Source organism: Chaetura pelagica, unplaced genomic scaffold (assembly GCF_000747805.2).
Source record: "Chaetura pelagica isolate M959 unplaced genomic scaffold, ChaPel_1.0 scaffold642, whole genome shotgun sequence".
Classification (NCBI taxonomy): Eukaryota; Metazoa; Chordata; class Aves; order Apodiformes; family Apodidae; genus Chaetura; species Chaetura pelagica.
The window spans coordinates 1286150-1310440 of NW_009952704.1; the positions used below are offsets into that span (position 1 = coordinate 1286150).

General features: G+C 35.2%; 1 protein-coding gene across 1 annotated transcript in view; it reads left to right on the top strand.

Annotated features, from left to right (window-relative positions):
- Window positions 1–452: 452 nt before the first annotated feature.
- The window catches only part of LARS2 (leucyl-tRNA synthetase 2, mitochondrial), a 90524-nt gene continuing 66685 nt past the window's right edge, over window positions 453–24291 (top strand). Inside the window, exons 1-5 of the mRNA XM_009994101.1 lie at window positions 453–686; window positions 2450–2578; window positions 12545–12636; window positions 16039–16099; window positions 23604–23693. Of these exons, the coding sequence (XP_009992403.1) occupies window positions 453–686; window positions 2450–2578; window positions 12545–12636; window positions 16039–16099; window positions 23604–23693 (606 nt within the window). The remainder of the gene's footprint in view (window positions 687–2449; window positions 2579–12544; window positions 12637–16038; window positions 16100–23603; window positions 23694–24291) is intronic.

The following is a 24291-nucleotide window of genomic DNA, read 5'->3' on the forward strand; positions in this document are numbered from 1 at the left end:
ATCCCTTTTCAGTGATCAGAAGTTCAGCAGTTTTGCAGGACAATATAATGCAAGTTTCTCTTCTCCCTGTTTCATTCTAAACTTTACCTGGCACCTGTTAGCCATCTTCTGTTCAGGCAGCTGATTTTCTTAAACCTTCAGCTGACTGATCCTGCTTTTATGGGAGATTGAATACAAGAATTATATCTTATTAGAGAAGAAATCTAACAGAACAGTTTTGTTCCATGCAAGGGCCACAGTTAGTTCTCTTGGCTAAAAAATAAATGCTTTTATAATGCTAACACATGGGAATAAAATGCAAGTACCATGGAAAACAACCACGTCATCTAAATCAAACTAAAATATATTTCACAGCTACAAAACTTCTGTGTAATCATCATCACCACTGACTTCCTGTTACATACTGTAGACTGAAATACATATTTTTGTCTTTTTCAGATACAACCTTAAGAATGCAGTCAGTTTATCAGAGAGTTGGCACTTGTTCCTCATGTTTGAAGAGACAACTAGATGTCTTCCTGGGGTTAATTAAATGGCAGAGAAGACCAGTACCTGCTTGTGTCAGAACTATTTACAGTGAGACGGGGAAATGGGAAAAAAGCTATGGGTTGGAGACAAGAAAAAGAGTCGAAAATTGGTGGCTTCCAAGAATAAAGGATCAGTTCTGCAAAATTTCAGAGACTGATGTAAGCATTATGTGAAATTTGGAAATTACATGTTTCATATTATTATTTCTCAGCATTAAAGTAACTGACAATTACTTAGTACATTCGGCTTATAATGATGAAATTTATATTACATTTCAGAGGAAAATACTTTTATATGATAGCACATTATTCAAAACAGTTGACGTAATAGGTGGGAAAATGTAATTTTAAAATGTTGAGGAAAAATACAATCAGCAAAGTGTAGAGCGTAGACTTATAAGTGTAGAGTGTTTAAGTAATCAGTTCTCTCCTTGTATATGATGCCATATTTAAGAATGCATTATTTAAGTTATTGAATGAAACATCTAGGTTTGTAATTTTTGTGAACAATTAATTTTCTAAATATCTTCCCAATGGTTATGACAAATTACTACACTACACACTGTGACTCATTAAAATCTGTGTTAAGGGAAGATGATTTTGAAAGAATAATTTCTGTTTTGCAGTGTCCTAGGAATAATGAGTGACTTGCAGAAAAAAAGTTTTCCTATGCAATAAAGGATCTTGAAAACAATTGTAATCTTGGTCTCTGACTCTTTTTGCCTTCACAATTGTGTGCTCAGCCATGTAGGTGTAAAGACATTTTTGTGCCTCTTGTTTGTTTTTCCTTCTTTCCTGAAGTGTACCCCCTCTCCAACCAAAAAATGATTCTGTCAAAGAGAGAATAGGGACTTGCTTCTTCTGAGGAAGAAAACTGAGATGAAAATGCTGTGGATGCATACATGCAGCAGGGGAAGCATTACTTTAGGCTTTTATCTTTTAGTATCTGATAATGCATGTGAACATAGGTATCATGCATATGCAAAGTTCTAAACTGTATTTTTAATTATATTTTCATTTTACCCGTAGAATTGAAGTACATTTAAGAACACCTCATATTGAGAGGCAAATAGCATATAGTGCTGCAGTGAAGTATTCAGATTATGTCTTGTTTTGCTACTATTGGACAAAAGTGATAAGTAATATTTGATAAATATGAATAGAGTTTGGTTTAGAATAGTAAAAGCTGCCCATAATTCTTTTTGATTACATCGTAAGAAGAATAATGTAGGAACTTATCAAGTATGTATCAATGATAAATTCAATGGTAAAACAGATTTATTAGGAATAATTTATGCAAGAGAGATGTTTGATTTCTTTGTAACTCATCAATTTACTCAATTTACACATTAAATGAAAATTTTACTTCTTTTTCACTATGCAAGATCCTGCTTGTAAGATATCTTTGCATCTGAGCATACATAGTGGAACTTAACAGTTTAATTTCAGTGGACATTAGTGCAATTGCAAATGATTGAGTTGGTCACTCTGAGTTTATTTCAGTTCAGCTAACAAAAAGCACCTGGCCCTGAATGTGCTCTGTGTTTGTTGTAAATACAAAATAAAACATTTACTTAATATGCCATGTTTTAATTTTTTTTATGGGACAAATTCGAAGCACATAGATAATCAGGGAGAGATGCTATGGCAAGGAATAGTAATTTGTTAAGCTTATTTTAACATATCTTGTTGAGTAAAAGTTTATTAGGAACTATTTTCAATGTAAGTTGGTGAGATGGCAGCGAAGTCTGGTAAAACATCTCCTTTTACAGCCCCTAATAATTTGATCCTAGAAACTTTGATTATGTGTATCAGTTCCAGCAGACCCTCGTCTTTTAATGGCATTGTGTAATTTATAATGTATTTTATTTCAATGAAATGCTAACATATGTAGTTACAACTTTCTAAAAATTTCTTTCTAGAAATCAAGACCAAAATTTTATGTGCTTTCTATGTTCCCATACCCTTCTGGAAAACTTCACATGGGCCATGTTCGTGTCTACACCATCAGCGATGCAGTAGCTCGGTTCCAGAAAATGAGAGGGATGCAGGTAAGAAAAGATCAGCAAGAGGAATGAGTGGAGTTTTTATGTTTTAATATCACACTCGGTCAGGAAATTGGTATTTTCCAAAATCCATGAAGGTGAAGGCTCAGTCAAATATATGCTACAAGTGCATAGATAATGACACGTGGAGCTTTGCATATCAAAATCTGAGACTTAAAACGTGTTCAGAACTCACAGTTGATAACAAATCATTAGAAGCTGTCTCAAATTATGCAAGTGATGATCTACCAGCTACCTGAATCTACTGATCTACTGATGACACAGTGTGGATGTAGGCCACACCGTTTCTATGAGAGGAGACTTGAAGGTCCCTCTACCAGCTAGGTGGGACTGTCAGGGTGAAAAAACTAAGACACCACAGAAATAAATTCCTTTCACTTCTTCTACTCCTGACAAAAGGTTGATGCCCTTTGTCAGACTTGGAGAGGACATCCTGCTCCTCCCTGCCAGCTGGGAGGGAAACCCTTCTTGTGAGGGCTCTAAGATGAAAGGGGGATCCTGTCACATGTTAGGTCACCTGCATGTAACTCAGAATCTTCTGTTCTGGGGATCGAGAGCATTGTTGTCAGATCTGAGTCAAACAGTGACAAGTGCCTGGCCCTTGTGTATTTCAGCCTTGCTCAAACGTACAGATTGCTGTCTTCTGAGGGTGCAACTCTACAAAGTGCACTAACTACTTGCCACATCTGCAAGGAGAAATCACACTTCAGCTTCTGTGTTTTTTTGTTTCCCAGTCCACGCCATGCCTGCCATCACTTCTGCCTTGCTCCCTTCTCTCTATCTGGTAGGTAGAAGGTGTAACTGAGCCTAGTCCCTGCAGTCTACAGCTGGGGTGCTAACTGGTGTTCTGCTGTAAAGACTGGCGGGTAAAATTTGAAGGATGCAAGGAAGCTGTGTGGGAGCATTGTGGCCTGAAAGATAACCACATTAAGGGAGAAGACATTTGGTACAGGGAGAATGGTATCAATGGGAAACAGTAGGAAGGAGGAATATGGAGTGATAATACCCAAATTTAGGATAGGTAATAAAAGGAGAGAAATAGCCATAAGCAAGATGAGACTCAGGAAGGAATTCTCTCTAATGTACAAGAGAGAAGGAGCAATTCAAGAATATAGGCATCAGACCCTCAAAAGTGTACAAAGAAGATGAAATGGAGAAATAAATGTTAGTTGCTGGTTGTGTTACAAAGTGCAATTTCTTTTCAACAAGTACTGCAGAAGTGTGTTTTCTGGATTTTTCACCACACATGAGACTTTTAAAGGTATTGTCACTGAATAATTCAGTGTATTGCCTTTCCAAATACTATGTATTTTATGCCAATGACAAACATAGACTGTGCACTGAATATGTGCTGTTGCTGTAAAGAAATACATTCTCATTATTTTAAAAATACAGGAAAAAGAAAAAACTATGTTAGACTTAAAATGAGAAAAAATCCCCACAACAATTTTTGCTGTAGTACTCTTCTTTCCTAACTTGTCTGAATGACCAGAAGAACTCACAAAAAAAACTGAGTCAACTGGACTCTTGAAGGGACTTTTTATTCTCACTTGTTATTAAGACCACTGGAGATGTTATTTCAAGACGTAAGTCATCTCTCTTCAGTAATGACCATGGAGATACCCACTGCATTTCTGTTTAGAGAGATGAAGACATGCTGCTGCTTCTACGGGCTAAAATAAAGTAAAAATAATTGTCTGCATCCAGTAGGATGCTGTAGGTGTTCACTTTTAATACAAGAGAAGTAAGTATCTTTAGTAGAAACCTTTGGAGAAAATGAAAAGACAATATAATTGCAATGAAATGTAAGAGCCAATATGAAAGCAAGTTTTTAGTTCCATAATTGCATATTTTTTGCAGAAAAATTTCTGGAAGTCTTTTAAAGTTTTTAAATCTTGCATTTCAGCTTATTTTTACATTTGAGGTAAAAATGACTTTGAAGGGTATTAAAGTGTCTGTAGAACAGGCTGAATTTCTATAAATACATATATCTTCTGTTGTGTTAACCACTTTGAACATCTCTTTATGACTGCAGGTGGGCAGCTAAAGAATTTAACCTTCATGTACGATTAAGAGACATTAAAGATCTCTCAAATTTTTTTCTCAGTATGTCAGACTAAGAGCTATTGTGTTAGTGAGGTACATTGACTTGCTGTAACTTATATTTACCTTAAAAAAGACTTGCTAATTTCTCCATCACTTAGAATTAAAGTCTTTATATTCTTCTTGCAATTAGTTGATCAGCCTAAAGATGAGATCTCTGGCCATTGTCACAGTCGTCCAATCTGTTAAAGATTTCTTTATTGTGATGGTTATAAGCTATGACATTATTATGTCTTATCATGTATGAAATTTTATATACTCATGGAACATTTTTTCCCTGTGTTCAGGGAATTACTGGGGTTCTTCAGTACATAAGAAGAAGGAATGTTTTAGAAAAAAAACATTAGTAGGCATAATTTTGAAGTTATTATGTTGATTTTAAATTATTTTTTTTCTTTCTGGAATTTAGCTTTAATATTGCATGTTTGAAAGTTCAGGGGCTGGTAACTTTTCACCAAGTCAAAATTCAAAGTAGGATTGAATGCATTTCAGGTATTCAAGGCAAGTTTAGGATAAGGTTTTTGAGTAGTAATTGCTTTCACTAATTCCAAACTAACAAAAAGGAAGAGTCATTGAAATCAATCTTATCTGAACATGTAGATGTAGAACTGGCCTTGGTTAGAAAGTCGTTAAACTAGAAGCAATACAGGTAGGTTGAAAGTGTTTGTGAGGCAATGAGGAATGATGGGCTGTTACCATGAAAAATGAAAGCAATAACATTCAGACTTACTGTTTCCAGGAAGAAGACTACAGTGTGTATTTGTTGTATAATAAGTAGTGAGGGAGAATATCGGGAATATATATATGGTGTGTACATAGTCAACTGGTATATATGGTTAAGTAAGAGAGCAATGTATGTTGAAAAAGGTGGAGACATTTTTCTTAATGCCTTAAGGAGAAAATAGTAAATCAGTTTCATATTGATTTCATCTGAACAGACAAGAATTGTCTTATTTTTTAGAATACTTAAGTAAGGATAAGCGGGAATGCCTTCAAAAGGGGATTAGAACTCCTTTAGTAAATTGGAACCATTCTTTGGAATGCATTTGTGTAATTTCTTCATATTGGAGGTAGCTGGAAATCCTAACTGGGAAGGTGTTAAATTATTGGGATACTGTTTTGTTTTTTTTTTCTAAAATGGAACATAAGTATTTAATTTTTCTAGCTTGATAGGATCTGGTTTTGTTTCAATTAAAATATTCTGCAGAGGCAATGTGCACTGAAATCTACTGATATTTACCAGAAACCTGCATTTCACCAGCATTATATGATTCTGTGATTTAAAGTGGGAAAATAAGTATTTGTTGCTCTTTTTTCTCCCTTGTTGGAAGAAGTACTGCTTCAACGAGGGTGGTGAGACACTGGAACTGGTTGCCCAGAAAAGCTGTGATGTCCCCTCGCAGGAATTGTTCAAGGCCAGGTTGGATGAGGCTCTGTGCAACCTGGTCTCATGGGAGGTGTCCCTGCCCATGACAGGGGTGTTGGAACTAGATGTTCTTTAGGATGCCTTCCAACCCAAACCAGTCCATTAATTTACTTCTATTAATTGACTAATGACACTGCAACTGAGCAATCAAACAGATTCCTAATGAGCAGCAGCCTTTCCTGCAATATGTGACTGGCTGGTCATTTATGAAATGGTGTGCAGGGGTGGGATTTAACGTGAGTGTGACATTGCAATAGGAAGTCACTTTTTCAATGTAGTGATGAGTGATAAGCTTCACTGAGTTTTCAGTAGGAAATGCATGAATGTGTGTTGCAGTGCAGAGATAGTGACTAGAGCTGTGTCCATGTGGAGCCAGCACAATGATTGTGCTGATGGAGTTTGTTTTACCTGAAGATCTGACCAGTGAAGCATTGTCCTGTTTCAGCATGACTGAAATACCTGTATGCAGTGCATGGGAAACAAACTCGGTCATGCACTTGGATTAGGTTGCTGGATGAATTATTTGTAGAGTACATCTGTTGTGAGATAAGTTGTTTACATTCTAATCACTGAAGATGAAGTTTGCAGTCTTTGCGTGGGAGCTGTAAACCATACAGATTACTTAGCATAAATGCAGTGAGCTAGTCTCTTTTGAAAATGTGTTAAAATAACATTTTTCTTGAAATGCTGTTAAAGCAATTCTTTTGTGTGAGAGTTCTAGTCACAGATCTATTGCAAACATATTTCTTTACAAATACTTGAAAAAATAATCTATATATTTTAATATACCATTTTGCATCTACTAGTAAACAAATCGAGAACTAAACTGAGCAGTTTCTGATTATATGTTCTCTGTAAATTTGTATGTGTATTGTAAAATTAAATGTATAGGTTTTGTAAGAAGAGATTTCCTATTAATTATCTGAGGGTGCTATGTACAAATTATATATTCGTGGTTATTTTCACCATGGCAGATTTCCAGTCTGCTGCTGCTGCTTGGGGAAAAAATATTTACCATTGCTTTATCATGCTAGCATTATCATGTCTGTGATAAATTTCAAAGTGGATAATTTGTGTCTCTCAGAGGACTGAGAATAATTCCCTTAGAAATCAGTAACCAGAGAGTGATTTAGGTCAATAGTTCCTGTGATATCTATTTAATAAAATTTTGACTTGTAATTGATACCACAGCAAGGCGGTCATAGGCAAGTTGAGAATGATCATTGGACAACGTAGGCTGAAATGCCTCTACACTAGAATCAGACTTCTTAATTTATACTTAAACTGTTCCTGATAAATGGAATTGGAATATTCTCACTGGTATTTCCACAATATACCAAAATTACTTAGACTGTTTTTGTTTTATCTGGAATGCCTTTTTTAAGAAGTAGATATATTTTCATTAATTGTTTTCCCCTTCAGCAGTGTATCCTAATACTCTTGAAATTGCAAAAGTGAATGGTATTGAAGAAAGACAGGCAAGTTTAATTTAAACTTTATAATTAAATAAGCACTAGGATGAATTATTTCAATACAGTTCAATTTTCTGATCATCATTAGCTGCTATTCTCCACCATTTGTTTCGTATGAGGGTGTTGTGTCCTTTTGCCAGATTCTTTCCTGTGGTATAAACCAAGTGGAAAGTATTACAAGTGTACTATGTGAATTGATTCTTATTTAAATATAATTTTCCAGTAGCAAGTGTGTGTTGAAAGTGAATTAGCTCACTGTTTCCTTTTGAAAGAAAAAAAAAAAAAAGCTTTTCAATGCAGTTATGTTATATAAGAATGTGTGAGATTAAGGAGGTGAGTGACACCTTTGTTTTCTAAATGTTTGGAGTGCTGTGTGGATGTAGAATAATTTCCTATATTTTCCATCTTGGGAGAAAAATGAGAACATTTTATAAGCAGAGTTATGTTTTGATAGAAATCTGTGTGGGTTGATTATTTTTTAATTTGAAAGTGCCATAAGAGAATGCCAATATGCAGCATTCTGTTGCAGAGAATCAGTGAAATAGTCCTTGCTGGAATGTACACAGGAGTAAAAAATTAATTACTTTAATCTATTTCCTGGTGTGTCTTGTCTTCTTAGGATTTGGGGGTTTTTTTGTTTTGTGATGGTGGTACTTTTTAGCTGTTGGATAATGGCAATTTTTATTTGAAAGACAATCTAGGCTGCATTCATTTGGAAGTTTTGAAATTAAAATGTGTTGTATATGTAATCTGTCAATTTACAAATCAGATTTGCAATGTGTTCAGCCTAATAGTAGGTGGCCAGTAGAAGGAGCAAGCTTCTTCCCCTCTCTGGCACCTGGAACCTGTGACCATGCATCACCTATTTTGTCAGCCTTTTTTGATTAGTTCACGTCAAGTGTGTCACAGGGCTATAACTAGAGACAGGAATGTAGACTTTGTTGTGTTGATTCAGATTAGTAGTCTGTCAGCAAAACTCTTTGTTTTCATTTTTGGTTCTCTAATAACACGTTCTCTGAAATAAATGTATTTATTTACATGCATTTTTGACACTGATTCTGCTGTCTTAATATTTAGAAAGCAAGGATCTGGATGTAAGAGATACCTCAGCTCACTGGTCATAGTTTTGAGACATCAGGAGAGCAAACAAGTTCTTTGTTTCCTTACTAACGTTAAGGAAAAGTCACTGAATCATCTGTCCTAGTTATGTTGAGGGATGCAGAGTACTGAGTGTTATGAGATCATTGTCAGCCTTGTGTTATATAGTACCTGCTGATCTCGCCTACTAAAGTCAGTGTGATGAGCTGATTGTTAAAACAGTGAATAGATAAAAATCCTCTGAAAGGAAGAGCTGAGATCTCAGAAATGAATTAATGAAGTTACTGTGTCTTCCTCTGGTTCGTCCCATAGTCACATTTAAAGCTCTACCCATCACTAATGACAGATTTTTGACTGTGCTGTGAAATTATTCTTACAGTGATGCTTTGAGCTGATAGGAAGTCAGAGTCTCTGGGATCTCAAATACTTCAAGATACAACTGCTTTTCCTTTTTAATAATCTGCTCCTGAAAAGACTGTGCAACATGGTTGTTGCCAAGAGCTTTGTCCCTCACACACTAATAAACCACTTCCTTGCAACTTCATGTTTCTGTGCAAAACATAGAATGTTAAGTGGTAGAAAATGCCAGTGTTTCATAATTGATCCTGCCAGATGATGTGAGCATCTGAGGATCTTAAGTATGCTGTGTTCAACATCAGTTTTAACCAGGACGTAGTTTAACCTGTCAACTTCATCATGAGGACCAGAAGCACTTAAATGCTTTTGGAAACTACTGGCATCTGCTGTCTTAAAATGACTGAAACTCCAGCCTGCCTTTTTTTCCCTTTGATGTATGCAGGCCTCTTCTTTCTGTAAAAATGTTCAGTAATTGCTTTTCTTTCTTCTGTGCACAGAGAAGTGATACTTGGAAGAATGGTCACTCTAGTGAGCAGAATTGATCCCTTAGTGGCATATGGTTTAGAGACTGCTGTCAGAAGCAATCAAGTCAGCAATCAAGACAGTGGATTTTTCTTCTTTTTTCTTCTGGTCATCTAATGCTGAGTGGAGCAGCCATGTTTTCTGCTGGTTAGAGCCTGTGACCAATCCATTAAGGAGCTATAAGTACCCTTTGGTCTTCAAAATTGCTTTCTTCCTGTTTTTTCTTTGTTTGAATGGTTGAAATGTTCCTTTATTCTTTGTGCCAACTTTTGGCATGTTGGTAGTATATTTTCTTCTCCCCTTCCATATCTCTTGAGATTCTTGATGCTTTTCAGAACTATATAGTTACTCTCAGCCTTGTATTTTATGTTGGCCAGGTACAGTTAAAATGTATGCCAAGTGCTGTGTGGAGGCTGTGGCATTTTACCTGTAGATACCTAGCATACGTTCCAGCCAGAAGCAGCTGACCTATTGTTTAGACAAATGCATTTCACAAACCTTTCAAATCCATTCACGATAGAGAAGCAAAAGAGACAATAAACTTGAAATACTTTCTAAACCACTGTGTGTGTTACATTCATCTCTATAGCAACTACATACATAGATATCCTGGAGATTAATTTGAGGATATTTTAAATGTCTCTTTAAATTCAGGTTTCTGATTGAAACTTGAATTAGAGTATTTCTTCAGCCCCTTAACTTGAGGAATGCTGTTTGTTGTTAAATTGATCTGTCTTTTGAATGTGGTAAGTGAATACACAGTATATTTTTAATACACATGCTAAAATTGGGAAGATCTGAGCAGGTAACTCCTGCTGTACTGATGGTACCGTGTTAAAATGTCTGCACATTAGCTGTCTGGAGCATCAGTCAGCCCTTTTTGGAGGCCTGTAGCTGGCAGTCAAGCTATTCTTCCCACATCCTTTTGCTCTTGAGTGTGAGGAATGAGATTGTGCCTTGATTTTGGCTGCCTTTGTGTATCCAGGAGATCTTCAGGAGCCAGATTTTACGAAAATTAATCAAGAGTAGTTTGGTTTTTTTTAAATCTCACAATGTGTATAAGTTTGTAGTAAAAGAAGTCCTTTGTAGGGATGCAAATGTAGAGCATTTGTCTGAACATATGAGGTTTACATAAGAGAAAATATGTATTATAGACACACAAAAAAATCTGGTTTATGTTGTAATTTCTTTCCAGAGACAGGTGGTCAGCAGTTGCAGTGGTCAGGCAGAGCTGAGCTGCAGAAACTAATATTTCAGTGTGTCCTTAAAAAATTCTGTTGAGATTAGTAGTTTATTTAAGGTTTAGCTTTCTTTCTTCTCTTTTATACCAACAGTTTTACTTACTGGGTGCTGGGAAGGGGAGAAGAGAAGGGCTTGGGAGAGGTGTGCTTTAAGAAGTGGTTTAGGCTCCAAATGAGGTTTTCCATGTAACATTTATAATGTGTGGAAGTGGGGAGTTAGGAAAACTCACTCTTAAATTTTCTGATATTTTGATATGAGGAACAATCTGTCTGATTATCAGGAAAATTTGTAACACAGTATAGCATTCTGATTTCTCTTAGATTTATACATTAAAAATATGCTATCCATAGACCCTTAATGTACTGGCTTGAATCACAGTTGATCACAGGTTAATAGCTTTGATTTTGTTGCTGTACCAGCAGAGTAATGATATACAGCAGGTTTAGTTTTAGCTCATTATTCAAAACAAGAATGCTGAGGACTCATGTCTGGTAAATTCTGTTGCTTTTACACAGAGATGGTGCCTAGGGCACCTTTATAATCACATCTATACAATATTTTTTATGAAAGAATCTGTTGAATTCAGAGGATTGGAAGCTTGTTGCAAAGAAGAATAAAAATAATTCAAACCAGTGACAAAAGTAGCTCTTATGCTTTGGAAATGAACAGCTATTTTGCGTGGAAATTGCCTACAAGATTAGTATTGCTGGGCTTGCTTTTTTATTTCTTGTTTGCTCACATGGCACTAAAGAACAAGTTATTTATCTTTTTAGGGGAAAAAAAAATATTTCTTACAACCTGTAAAATGTTAGTCAGTTGTGTTTTACTGTTGTTAAACTGGTGTAACTTTTATTAAAGTTATTTAATTTATAGTACATTGTAGGTGTAAGAAATGAGATTGGTTTTATCAGGTTTCCAATATGTGTGTTTAATGATGGCATCTTAAGTACTGGCCTTTCTTTCCCTGGTTATTAAACAGGTTTTTTTGCTACTTACTGTATTGCTAGTTTATTTTTCTAATCAATTTGCATATTAATAGGAAAGTTATATATCTCTTTCAAAAGAAATTATCTATTGCATTTTGTACAAAGCATTCTTTTAACCTTCATTTATTTTGTGTTAAAGAAATAACATTTGTTATTCTACAGTCTATATTTACAAATTGTATTTTAGTAAAATTTGACTAAAAACAGTTTTTCCCAACCTCTTAATTTTATCTGTTGGATTTAAGGTTATCACAGGGTATTTTTCTTCTTATTTCTTGAACAAAAATAAAATAAAAGAGGTAGGCTACACATCAGATCCAGTTATAAAACCATGGGTTCAATTAGCTTTGCTTACTTTTTTCTTCTTCTTTAGGATGAATAGTTGGTTCTGTTTAGCAGTAGCATCAACCGCTAATTTTGACCACCACCCAAATTTAGATAGGATTGCTTTTTGTTATTGTTAACTTGGTATTGAAATAGTGATGAGAATTTATTACATGATAGTTGAAACTCCCTCTAACATCACATCGTAGATAGGAAATATGCTTCATATTAATCTTTTAAAACAGACCTAGCCGTAGTGGGCATGTTTCAGAGATTCATTTCAGGCAAAGCCAATGCTGTAATGCAAAAAACACTTCATATAATTTGGATGCAAGACACCTCTTTATTTAGAGACCTGTATGTGTTGATGATGTCATTTCAGAAAATTACAAAAGATTGTACTTTTCCTTTTTGCTTACAGGTTATAAATCCAATGGGATGGGACGCATTTGGTTTACCAGCAGAAAATGCTGCAGTTGAGCATGGGCTCCACCCTGCAAGCTGGACACAAAGGTAGTTTTTAGTGAATTTAAGTAATATGACATTTTTGCTGTGAATACCTGTACTGCAGTCCCCATAAACCAACAAAACAGAGCAAAATGAGAGTAGAAGAAAGGAAGTAGAGAAAGTACTGGGGTTATTTGCCAGTGTTTTATGCAATGGTGCAGATGACTCAGCTTCAAAAACCAAATGTATCAGGATGATTTTCAAGGTTTTCATCTCAATTGTTTTTAACTTGTATAAAGGTAGAACACTGAAAGAGTGACATTTCCCAAACACCCAAATCAGTGAGTAAGAAATAAATCAGAATTTCATAATGGTGAGTTAAATCTTCCCACAGAATACACAGTTGAAAATTATGAGCTATGTATTTAGATTTACTGTCAGTTTTCAGTGCCATGTGAAAGAGGAAGGTAGTTTCTTCATTGAGACAGCCTTGGAAAATTATAAGCAGCTGAATATATGATTGCTGCTGATTTCTGTAAAAATCTGGGACTTTGGACCATAGAATTTGGTTTTGTGTTCCCCTGATATTCTTTAAAATTAGTAGAACATTATATAAGTAAACATTAATTTCCATAAATTACTCAGAAACCAGTCATCTTAAGTGAAGCTGTTTGTTGTGCTCTGGGTGCAGTAATCTAGCTGTGGTATCTTTTTGAATCTTGATCCATTTCCTTCTTTGATAATGCTGTTTCTCTAAAGTGTTTTTTTTCATATTTCTGGTCTCAAGTTAAAATAGTTGATAGTTTTTACAGCTAAAATATGGTGGCAACTGATTTAACTTAGGGAGAACGCATGAGTGCACTACACAAATTCTGAATTACTATGCTGATTTTGAAAAATTTCCTTTGTGTGTGGTTTGGAGGAGAACGTGTTGAGAACCAGTTACCATCAAGACACAAAAAGCTGGTTTTGTTCTTTTGAGAATCACTGTGCAGTGTGTTGTGAGCTATCAATCCTATTCTCATATGGTCAGTAAACTGATGATTTCTGTCTTCCTTCAGTAAGCCTATTGAAGCTCAGCTATAAAACAAATCTACAGATCTGATTTATCTGAGTGCCTAATTTTTAACTCTGTTATATTGATGGAACCAGATAGAGAGTTACTGTGATCCTTAACTATATGGCAAACAAGACACAAAGAAGTGAAGGTTGTAGTGTAGTTTTGAGGTAACAAGGCTGACATTAAGTCCTCGTGACTACAAAAAAGTCAGTGTTTTCCCCTCCTCCATGGCCCCTCCTTACCAATTGTACTAGCTTTAGCAGTGGTAGGACACCTTGTTGAACCGACACAGCTTGCTAATTCCAGTGAAAGCTGTTTTGCCAGCTGACTGAGTTGAATTGACTCAACGGAAAAGCAGGGAGAGTGTGGGGCAGGAAGACTGCAACAGCAAAGTGCTGTGGCAGCTCAGCCTGTCTCATAAGCTGTATGTCTAGGTTGTACTGAAAAGCATGTGGCAGGGCACAGCCTGAGCTGGTTCTCTGCTATTTTCTGTGCTCTTCTGTTTTTCTCTTGTCTCGTAATTTGCATATTGTTCCATCCACTTAAAGCAGATCAGCTAGTAGTTACCAGATGTTTTATACTGAAAGAAAATTTTGCTCTGATAATTTCCTTGGTACTGAAAAGTGATTGTCTAGTTTTAAGAGTTAAAGAATAATATTATAACAAGAAACTAGGACAAATTAGCACATTATCATTGAAACTGATTATAATAATAACCAAATAGGAAAATTATTTATGTGGCCCATTTTTTTATTATACTAAGGAAGGTGGTTGTTTCATCATTTAGTTTAAATTCTGACCACTGAAGTAATTGCTATCTCCTATTTTCTCCACTATCCCTGTCTTGAACATTTCTCATGCCTGCAGCAGGGATGACTGAACTGAATGTGAAGCTGTGATGGTGTGATAGCAACCTGATGTATTTTAGTCATCCCTGGAGCAGAGCAAGCTACCCATTTAAAAGGGGGCATGCATTTCAGCTTCCTCAGTTCAGGAGTGAACAACCACATTTCAGAGCATCATCATTTTCTGGAGAGGTGATTTTAAATGAGCTCTAGTTGACTTACTGCTGGTATTTTCAAAGTTAGGGAAAACCATAAAAACAATTGAAAACCAAGTTACACAAAAAAACCACAGAGACATGTTTATTAGAATTAGTATAGCGGCAAAAGCTTTGTGAAAATAAACTCAAATTTGATTTTTTTTTTAATTGGTATAGTTTATTTTAAGTAGGACTTTAATATAAGCAGCACTACTTTAAATATGGTTTTTCCCAGTGGAAGCTGTGAGTCAAAAAGAGAATATCCTGGTATAACCATACTGACTGGCCTTTTCTAGTGTAACTGGGGCTCTGCTACTGTTAATACAAGGTGCTTGCATTACTCAGTTATTCAGCAGTGCAGGTTTGTTCTGGATCAGAATCAAATGCTTGGTTTCATGCCTGTCAAATTAGCCACTGTGGGAGGACAGATGATACTTCATCTGACATAATGCATTTTAGTAGAAAGCTAGAAGTCTGTAAGACATTTTAAGCAATTGCAAAGTATATCAATAAATTCACACTGGGTCACCAGTTAATATTGTGTAGTTGTATCTTAGTAGAATCTATTTAGTACATTTTCAAACTAAAGCTTCACTGTATATTCAGATGCATCTTATTTTACATTTTGAATATAAGCCATTGGGGGCAAGGTCTAGCCCTACAGTTTCACAGTTGACTTGAGTTTATCTGTGGTTGTGTTGTCAATTGAAGTTTATGGGTTCCTTGTAACTTTTCAGCATATATATATTCCTACCACTTTCTTTGCATTGGCTCAGGTGTTCTTGTGGCCCTGGTATTGGTGAGATCAGCCTGTTGATCAGATGGAAGCAGGAAAACTGGTGGGCAAGGGGGTTAGAGAACTTTGTGTAGGGCATGTCTTCAGTGTAAGCTAATTCAGCTCATGCTGTAGCCACACATTCACCAGAGCTAAAGGAAAATTCAGCCATGATAGCATTGCCAGAATAGAGCAGGATTAAGCTGACTATGGAAGTACATCCCATTGCACTGTGAAGATTTCAGAGTGTCCTTTGGCTCAACTGCAGTAAAGAAGATTAAAATAATGACAAGTGGTGCTTCAGGAACAGTTCCTTCAGACTGCAGTGCCATATTTGCTTTTCAGTTATACTCAAATCAAGAGAAGAAAAGTCATTGTCCTGTACACACAGCCATTTAAACTGAACGAGAATACACTAGGGACTTCTAAAATTATTATTCTGACTTGAGTTTTACTGTTAGTAAGATAATAGTATTTAGAGGTTAACTAGTGCTTTGGATTTCCCAGAATTTTATAAGCACCTTATTTTAAATATGATCTCATCATAGAAATATTTCTAAGTTAATACATGTTTTAATTTTTATTTTGCAGTAATATTCAACACATGAGGGAACAGTTTGATGCACTAGGTCTGTCTTTTACATGGGAAAGGGTAAGATCTTCTTTTTAAGGGATGCTGCTTTATTGTATGATGGAACATTGAAAAATGGGATTTCACCATTTTATTGGTGACAATATAGAGTTCTTTGAAAGTGACCAGTTTACATTGTTAAACTGTAAAATTACACTTGGAAAATAGTGGGAAATCAAGCTTCTTTCAGGCTTGTCTTACTTTTGACACACTGGCATTGTCTGATAAACTCAAGGTTTAAGAAAATCTTTATTTTCTTTAAAGTCATTTCAGTTTTGTGTTTCGATTTTTCTCTCTACTTTTTCAGCTCCTTCAAAGTAGCAATTTTCTGTGTTACAAGTTAGGCAATACTCTAAAGAGATATTTATGAAGCAGCATGCCTTTGTGTTAAGGTATATTTGTTTTGAGGAGTGCTTTTTTCCATGTGTATGTTTTTATAATATAATCAAGGGTTGAAAGCTAGTAACTTGAAATTATAGTTTGGTTATATTATTCTCAATGTGAAGCCTAAGTCTGCATTTTTATAGGTGTTCATATCGTGACGATTTTGGAAAATAGAAATTTTATTTAAAACATTAATGCTTGAAAATCAGGTGCTCTCTGTAAAAACTTCAGCAACATGATGAGACATAAGCTAATATAATTTTGAAGATAAAAAAATAATATTTTTTTTAAGCAATTGAACGGTTATTGCATTTGCCAGTGAAGCAGTCAGGCACTGCCTTTATATTCTCAGCAATAACTGTTCCTTATCACCTTAATATGATTCTGAATAGAGTGATGGAGATGCTAATCTTGGATTTTTATAGCAATATTGTAGATCTGAAAAGGAAAAAGATTAGTTTTCTGGCAGTCTGAGACCTGCCATCTGTTTTCTTTAATCTTGAGGGTGAAGTTGTTTATTTGTATGTCTTACATCTAAAAACCATATTTCATTGTGTCATATATATGGCAAGATTTTCAGTATAAGCCTTTTTAGTAAGATAGCCAAAAAGTTGCTCTGAAGAAACTTGTTGAGGAAGGTTTACTGCACATTCTTGACAATTACTAAGAGATTTTCTGTATGTGTAATACAGCAGTTCTTAAAAACAGTGAAATCAGATGTTTAGGCTGTACTATGGAACACGTCAAAGCTGAATGTTGCAGAGTGCCTTTCAAGAAAATTGGGAAAATTAACTTCTGTGTATAGGCTTTTGTTAACCCTTCCATTCTGAAGAAGAGATGGAGAACTGGCAGTACTGAAAACTATGGCAGGAAGTGCAAGTTTACAAGGGAAAGTAATTTCTCATCTCTGTGCCTGTTCTTTGAGGCTTACCTTCACTTTTCTAGGAAACCATGTTTTGGTTAAGGAACTCTTGGAACTCTCAGAGTTAATTTCAACAGTTGTGTAGTTAAAACATTTTAGAATACTCTAGGGGTACATAGTTGGGGGTTTTGAAAGGCACGATTTAAAACAGCTAAAAAGTGTTCCTTGAAACACAATGGATTTGGGGGTTTTCACTCCTTAGCTTATGAGTTGCTTTTTATTTTACCTAGAAAGCCTGCCTTATTAACTGGAGTAAGAGTGACCTGAATGGTAACTGTTAGAAGTACGTATCTTTATTCATTACAAAAAATGAATAATGCCTGAAATACATCTGTATTACGTGATGTCTACATGCAGGGGTATTTGAGCTCATGAAACTCTGCCTTTGGAAGCAGAACAGCTAAGCTGTGGCAGAGTGTATTTTCCAGGCTGATAAAGCCTGTTTCTCTGCAAGGCAGAATTAGGCTGGGCAGAGCTTCTTACAGCCTCAGCTGCACTGCTACTGGGCTAATTCACGCATCTTTACACAGCAGTGCACTGTGCTGTACAGGTACTTACCTTAGAAGTGGGCTCTTCAAGGTAAGGAATATTTTTTTTGTTGCTTGGTACTTGTACAGAACTAAATCAGTGGCCTACAAAATACTGTGACAGTGCAAAGAAACCCACTGGCACTTGTGACTCCTGTAAAAAGTTCAAGAAAAACACTGTTCCTATGGGTTTGTCTAATTAACCAAGACTGTTGTACAAAGCAGGGAGTTTGTTTTTAATATAATCTAGTTGATGTTGCTTAACTGCTCCTTCATTGTGCTAGAGCATACTTGGCAAATATATATGCTGTAGTAAATCCATTCTCTTACCTTAGATCTCTAGCTTAGTGTGCAGTGAATTGCATTTTTAAAGTGCAAACCTTTTATGTTAACTGTCGCTGTCTTCTGTGGCCAGCTTGTTGGATATGTCTAGATGATGTGAGGGAAACGTAAGTAAATTTTACCATTTTAGAAATGTTGAGAGAGGGGGAAAGAATAGGAAGGTAATTAAAAGTACATTTTAAATACCTAGCACATATGGCTGTGCAGAGGAGTCGGACTGCTTATAAAGTTATGTCTGGTGTTTGATGAAGTCCTGTCAAGGAATATGAAGACTGGTGCTAGTTTTATTGCTTTGTAAAATTATAATGAACAAACCTCAATGCACCTGGGATAGCAGAGGTTTCCTTTTATTTTTCTGGGTTTTTTCCATTGTTCTTGCTGTCTTACAAATCAAAATGCAGAAGTATTTTTATGTTGTAGCAGTCAGTGAAATTGCTTAAACAGTAAGGCACCACAAGTAAGGCATTATTAAAAGCTAATTAGATTATTTCAGCAAGCCAGGTTACAAAGACATGAAAATTATTCTCCTAAACAGAAGATGCGAGCAAACTAAAATATAATTAAGTGCACAAAATAGCTCTGTAAGTGCTTTGCTTTAGAGTAGTTTTGAATAGTAACAGTGATCTGATATTTTTTCCCTGAAACTTCAAGTAAGGTTTTATTTTTAAATCACTTGGAAAATGATGTGATTTTGGAGAGAGATTAAAAAAAAAAAAAAGGTGAGAATATTTCTATTTTGAACAGATATGCTTGTCAGATCCAGGGTTAACATGCTGCAGTTTGAGGATGGAAGAAATGTCTCTGAGAGACATTAAAAACACCTAGCAAATAAAAACCACTGTGTTTATGTTTTGTTTTTAAGATAACAGTAATTTGGGTATTCCTGGTAATCAGATTTCTCTAAATACAATCCCAGACAGCAGAGCAACTTGTCTGCCACTTCTTTTAAACATGATTTTTTAGGCAAATTAGGCAACACAATTTTCCAAGATTCATATCATCATCAAAGGACGGAGCATAGAATGTTACTCCTTTCTTTTGCTCAGGAGTGCTGTCAGACTGAGTGCATGTTCCCAGTAAGACATCACCACTGTACTATCAATCCGTAACTTTCTTCCAGAAGGTAGCTTGTACTGCCAACATATTTTACTCTTTTCAGTTCATGCATGCAAAGTGACATATTGTTTTGCATAATGTTCCCTTTATTCTCTGTACATTTAAAAAGAAGAAATATTTGGTAGGTTTTATTTGTGCAGATACTTTTCTGTTTAGCTTTGAAGTTGTCATTTGTGTGCACTGGCTAAGCATGTATAAAACTATAACAGTAGTTAGAGCATTAGCTATGTTGTTTTTTTAATCCACATATCAGTGATAATCAGTCCCTGTACTTGTAATTAAATAAAAAGGAAATAAATTATACAAGGCTACTTTTTTGTTAGGAAATATGTTTGTGCTTTAAAATCTATGCACTGCATGATGTTTTTATTTGTAGCTAATAAAGCATGAAACTAAGGGCCTTTGAAATACAAATATTCAGATTAATTTAGAAATGTAGTTTGGTCTAGCTCTAAACCTATAAAAATCAAATAATTATACTTCCAGATGAGGTGGTACATGGCCTTTAATACAAAAATAGGCAACTAATGCATTAAAGATAATTTAATGTTTATGGATTTTGAAAAAAATCTGTTCCAACTCTTTGTCCTTACCACCTTTTTAATAAGGATCAAGTGCAACAGGGGTATCTTCAGGACAGCATTAAGACTGTGCTAGAAATAAAATTATTAGTAATAAACTAGGAAATTACTTCTGTCTAGCCCAGTTATATGTTATTCACAAATCCTAGTGAATCTTACAACAAATAAAACACTTTTATGCAGACTGTAAATGTTTTTGTTTTTAAAAATAGCCATGAAAGTAGCTTGAAGATGTAACTTTCTTAAATAAAAAAACCAACCACCACAAAAAAAAAAAAAGCAGTTTTATCTTCAGAGCTGCATAATAGTTGTAAGAACGGAACAGATTTAGAAGAAATGACGAATTATAAAACAAGTAATTGGAAAATTAGTTTTTATTCTATTAATGACCAAAATCTTCCATCCAGATTAGGTGTTTTTTATTTATCCAGAATTCTTTACTGTTAGTTTTTCTATATTTTTGGTAGCTGGAGGAACCAGTTGCTTCCCAACAAACCACATGTAACACTGCAATTTAGTCTGTTACTGAGAATTCATTTACAAAAATAAATAATACTAGCCTCTCCATCATGCAATTTGTTAGGATCAGATTTCTGTGCTGCAATAAAGGGATTAAGTAAGGTAGTTTTGGGTTGTAACAGGGATCTCTCTTTTATATACCTTGGCAATATCTGCTGGTTTTAAAAGCAGACCACTTTTAAAAGTGGTTTGTTTAAATTGTTTTAATTAATTGTTTTGATGAATGGGTGTCATTCTTTAGTAATAGGGAGCAGTAACAGTAACCAATTACAAGGATACCTTTGGTGACAGTATCTGGTACTCTTTTTAACTAGCAAGCTGACAAAAGGAAAAGGGAAGATGGGTGTGGGGAGAAGGAGATGCTGTCCCTCCTATTTCGCTTTCTGGAAGCAACCACTGAAGAGCACAAGCAGCATATTTCATATTTGTAAAAAGAGTCCTGATTTTTAGTACATCTTTGGAGAAAATATGCTAATATCCTGTTTATATATATATATATATTCAGTGAACTGCTTTATGGTATGGGGTCCTGTACGTATGCTGCTTTGCTAGTGATCAGCTCATAAATAGGAGGCAGAAATGAATGGGTTTTGGCAGGGTGTAAGGGTTTTGCAAACTTTTATAAACCCTTTTCTCAGTTAAGTCAGTTCTGTTAAAGCCCTGCGCTGCAAATCTCTGCCATGCTCATAAAGTATAAATAGAAACATCAACATTCACCTTAATTTAAACATGATGGCAGCATACTATAAACTTTTAACCTGACATTATTTATTTAATCAAGATCAGTAACTGGCATACATGGAAAACTATTTTTCACCTTAAATCTTAATGTGCTAAATGGTAGAAAAAAACCCAAAAAAACATTTTGAGATTGACAAGGTGTTGCTAACTTTTAATCAGCAGTTCATTTCACTTGGTAGTGATGTAATTTCTCTTTCTTTGTTAACTTCAAGTGTTACTTCAAACCTTCATGGTTCTAAAGTTAAATGATGAGCTAGAGAGATCTTTTTGCAGCTCAATGGCCACACAACACATTTTCTTCATTGATAACAGTTTTTCCTAAAATATGTCAATTTACATGTGCATGAGAGCATGGACATGAGAATCTGTTCCCGGGAGTTGGCTTGTACCAGGTCCAAAACATGCCTGTTTTGGTTTCAGTTAATACACATCTGCTGTTCAGGACCACAAGGACAATTGTCAGTCCATTTTACTATTTTTATTTGACATCTCACTTCAGTTGTCTTACCTGTTTGCTTGTTGTTTATATAACCTTACACTGTATCAAAAGGGACTGTCTCTCTTCTTCTGTGTCTCTGATATTATGGTAATGAAGCTGTGTTGCCTATAGTGGCATCACACTGGCATAAGAACTCCACTGTGTGAAGAAGCAAGGGAAAAAAATGTTAAATGGATGGTGTTTAGTTGGAGAGATGGAAATCAGACTTTTATCAAGTGTTTTTTTCAGTGCAGAACACACAGATTTAATCAAGCAACTGTTTTTAATGACAAATTCTTCACATGCTGTGCTGAAATCTTGCCATTAAATGTCTCTTTCTGATCTTGAAAGCCTCTTATACACACTTTGGATGCATATCTATGCAAAGGTCATTTTAATTGTTCAAAGCAGTGTTTTAGCACTGGAATACAAAGTTTTAAAAAAAGAATACAATTTTTTATGCTAGAGTGTTTTAGATGTCATTTGAGTAGCAAGCAATATTGCTGATGCTGTTTGTATTGGGAAGCTTAGATGATAGGAAAGCCTGAGTGAAAGCCATTTCACATTTGGTGCTATTTTGGATAGTGGATAAGTGTTTGCAAATTGAATAAATTTTATCAGTGGCTTACAGTCAACTCTGTAACTGTAAAATCAAGTTCTTGTTGGTTTGAAGTTCAGTGAATGAGTCGTCTTCCACTTCAATAAGTACAAATGTGGTCACAGTTTATAGAAATGTTTCTTCTTTAAACAAGTACAAGTTGAACAGGAAAGGTGTTGAGAAGGGAAATGTGATCTGTTTATTGTTACATATTTATGATGTAATTAGGGCTTAAATACTGAGTTATAGTTGCTTTCACTTTGACCACACCTTAAAATATGTGAATAAAAGTGTATGTTTTCAGTGTGCCTGTAAAACACTGTGTTTGTGTAGAGAAAATTGGTGATTTATAATAACATAATCCTATAGTAATCTTTACATATTGATATGTACTTGAAATGAAGTTTGTTTTTTTAAGAACAAACATTTACAATATGGAACTTTAGAAGCAAGTGATAACTAGGTTGTTTGTTAATTATTATAATTCACTAAAAACTTATAAAATGTTTGCAAATTTAGAAAAAGTTATCTGTTACATTGTTAGCTTCTGTTCTCTTAACTGTCATCCCTATTGTTGTCTTTTATTTTTATCTGTCTTTGTTTTCCTCTTAACAATCCTTCATTTGTGACTTCTTTCACAACTTGATCTTTTCCTCCACATGTTAACCCAGAGCATTCTTCTATCTTGATCCGGCTTGCCATTTAAAGTGGTCAGTTGTTTGACCTTTGATTGTGAGATACCCCTTGCAGAGTCTGACCCACTGTTCCTTCCTGTCTACCCCACACACTGTCTTTCAGCAGCCTCAGTCCCTCCATGCTGTTCTGCTGTCCCTCCGTATCTACTGCTGCAGCTGTAGGCTCCTCCATCCTGCTTGTGTCTCTGCAGGCAGCTCCCAGCTGCCTCTGAACAGTCAACCATCTCTGTTCCAGCTTGTCATTGCTGAGCAACAGAGGAAAAGGCAACGTGACAAAGATGACTTCTTTGATAGAGTTCTACTTTGTTCTAGTTCTGCAGTTGTCTTGGTCAGGCAGCTGTGGTCGTTTCCCTTTGTCTTCTGTTCTTAGATCTATGAGCATTGATTTTACAGCATTCTTATATTCTGCATTAACAGGGAAACACATCAAACCCACACAAAGCCCATGATCTCTGGTTTTGTGTACAGGTAAATATCACTTATTGTAGCTGTTACATAAATTGCATTTATGTTTTCTTTGTGGCATATATTATACACTCCTGAGTAAATTGCTTAAGTAAAATGCCGTCAGAAAATACTAAGAATACTTTCAGGATTTTTTAATTTTCTTTAATTTATGCAGGAAATAACTACCTGCTTACCAGAGTACTACAAATGGACACAGTATCTCTTTCTTAAGCTTTTTGAAGCTGGGATAGTCTATCAAAAAGAGGTAGGTACAAACTTTGATACTTAATACTTTGCAGGTACACTAACTCAAATCACTTACCATGTCAGTGACACATTTTTTGATCATCCACTAACATTCATTAAGTGGATAGGTATTTATTTGCTCTGCAAAGTACAATGAATTTTATATATAACTGAATTTTACATATAGGTAAATTTTATATCTTACCAACTAACATGAATGGGTATTGCAAAAAGTCAAATCAGACATATATATTGTCAGTGATTTGTGTTGAAGTGCAGGACCAGAATATAGGTATTATTAATTTATTTTGTGGAATTTGCTAGGTCCTAATTTCCCTCTCATGAAAACAGGTAAGGTAATGTCGTAATGAGGAGTCTTTTCAGCAGTCAGATTATTGAACTGTTTAACATTACTGTGATGCTGTCTCAGAACTGATATAGTTGGATAGGATAGTTAGAGTTTCTGTGCTTAACATCCAATTCCTGGCTCTATTTGTGATCTCTAAAATACTACAGAAATAACAGATGATGTAAGACTATCTCAGCTGTTTTTCAGTTAGAGTACATTAAGAAAAGATATACCTTATAACATATCAGGCTATCTGATACAGGTAGGG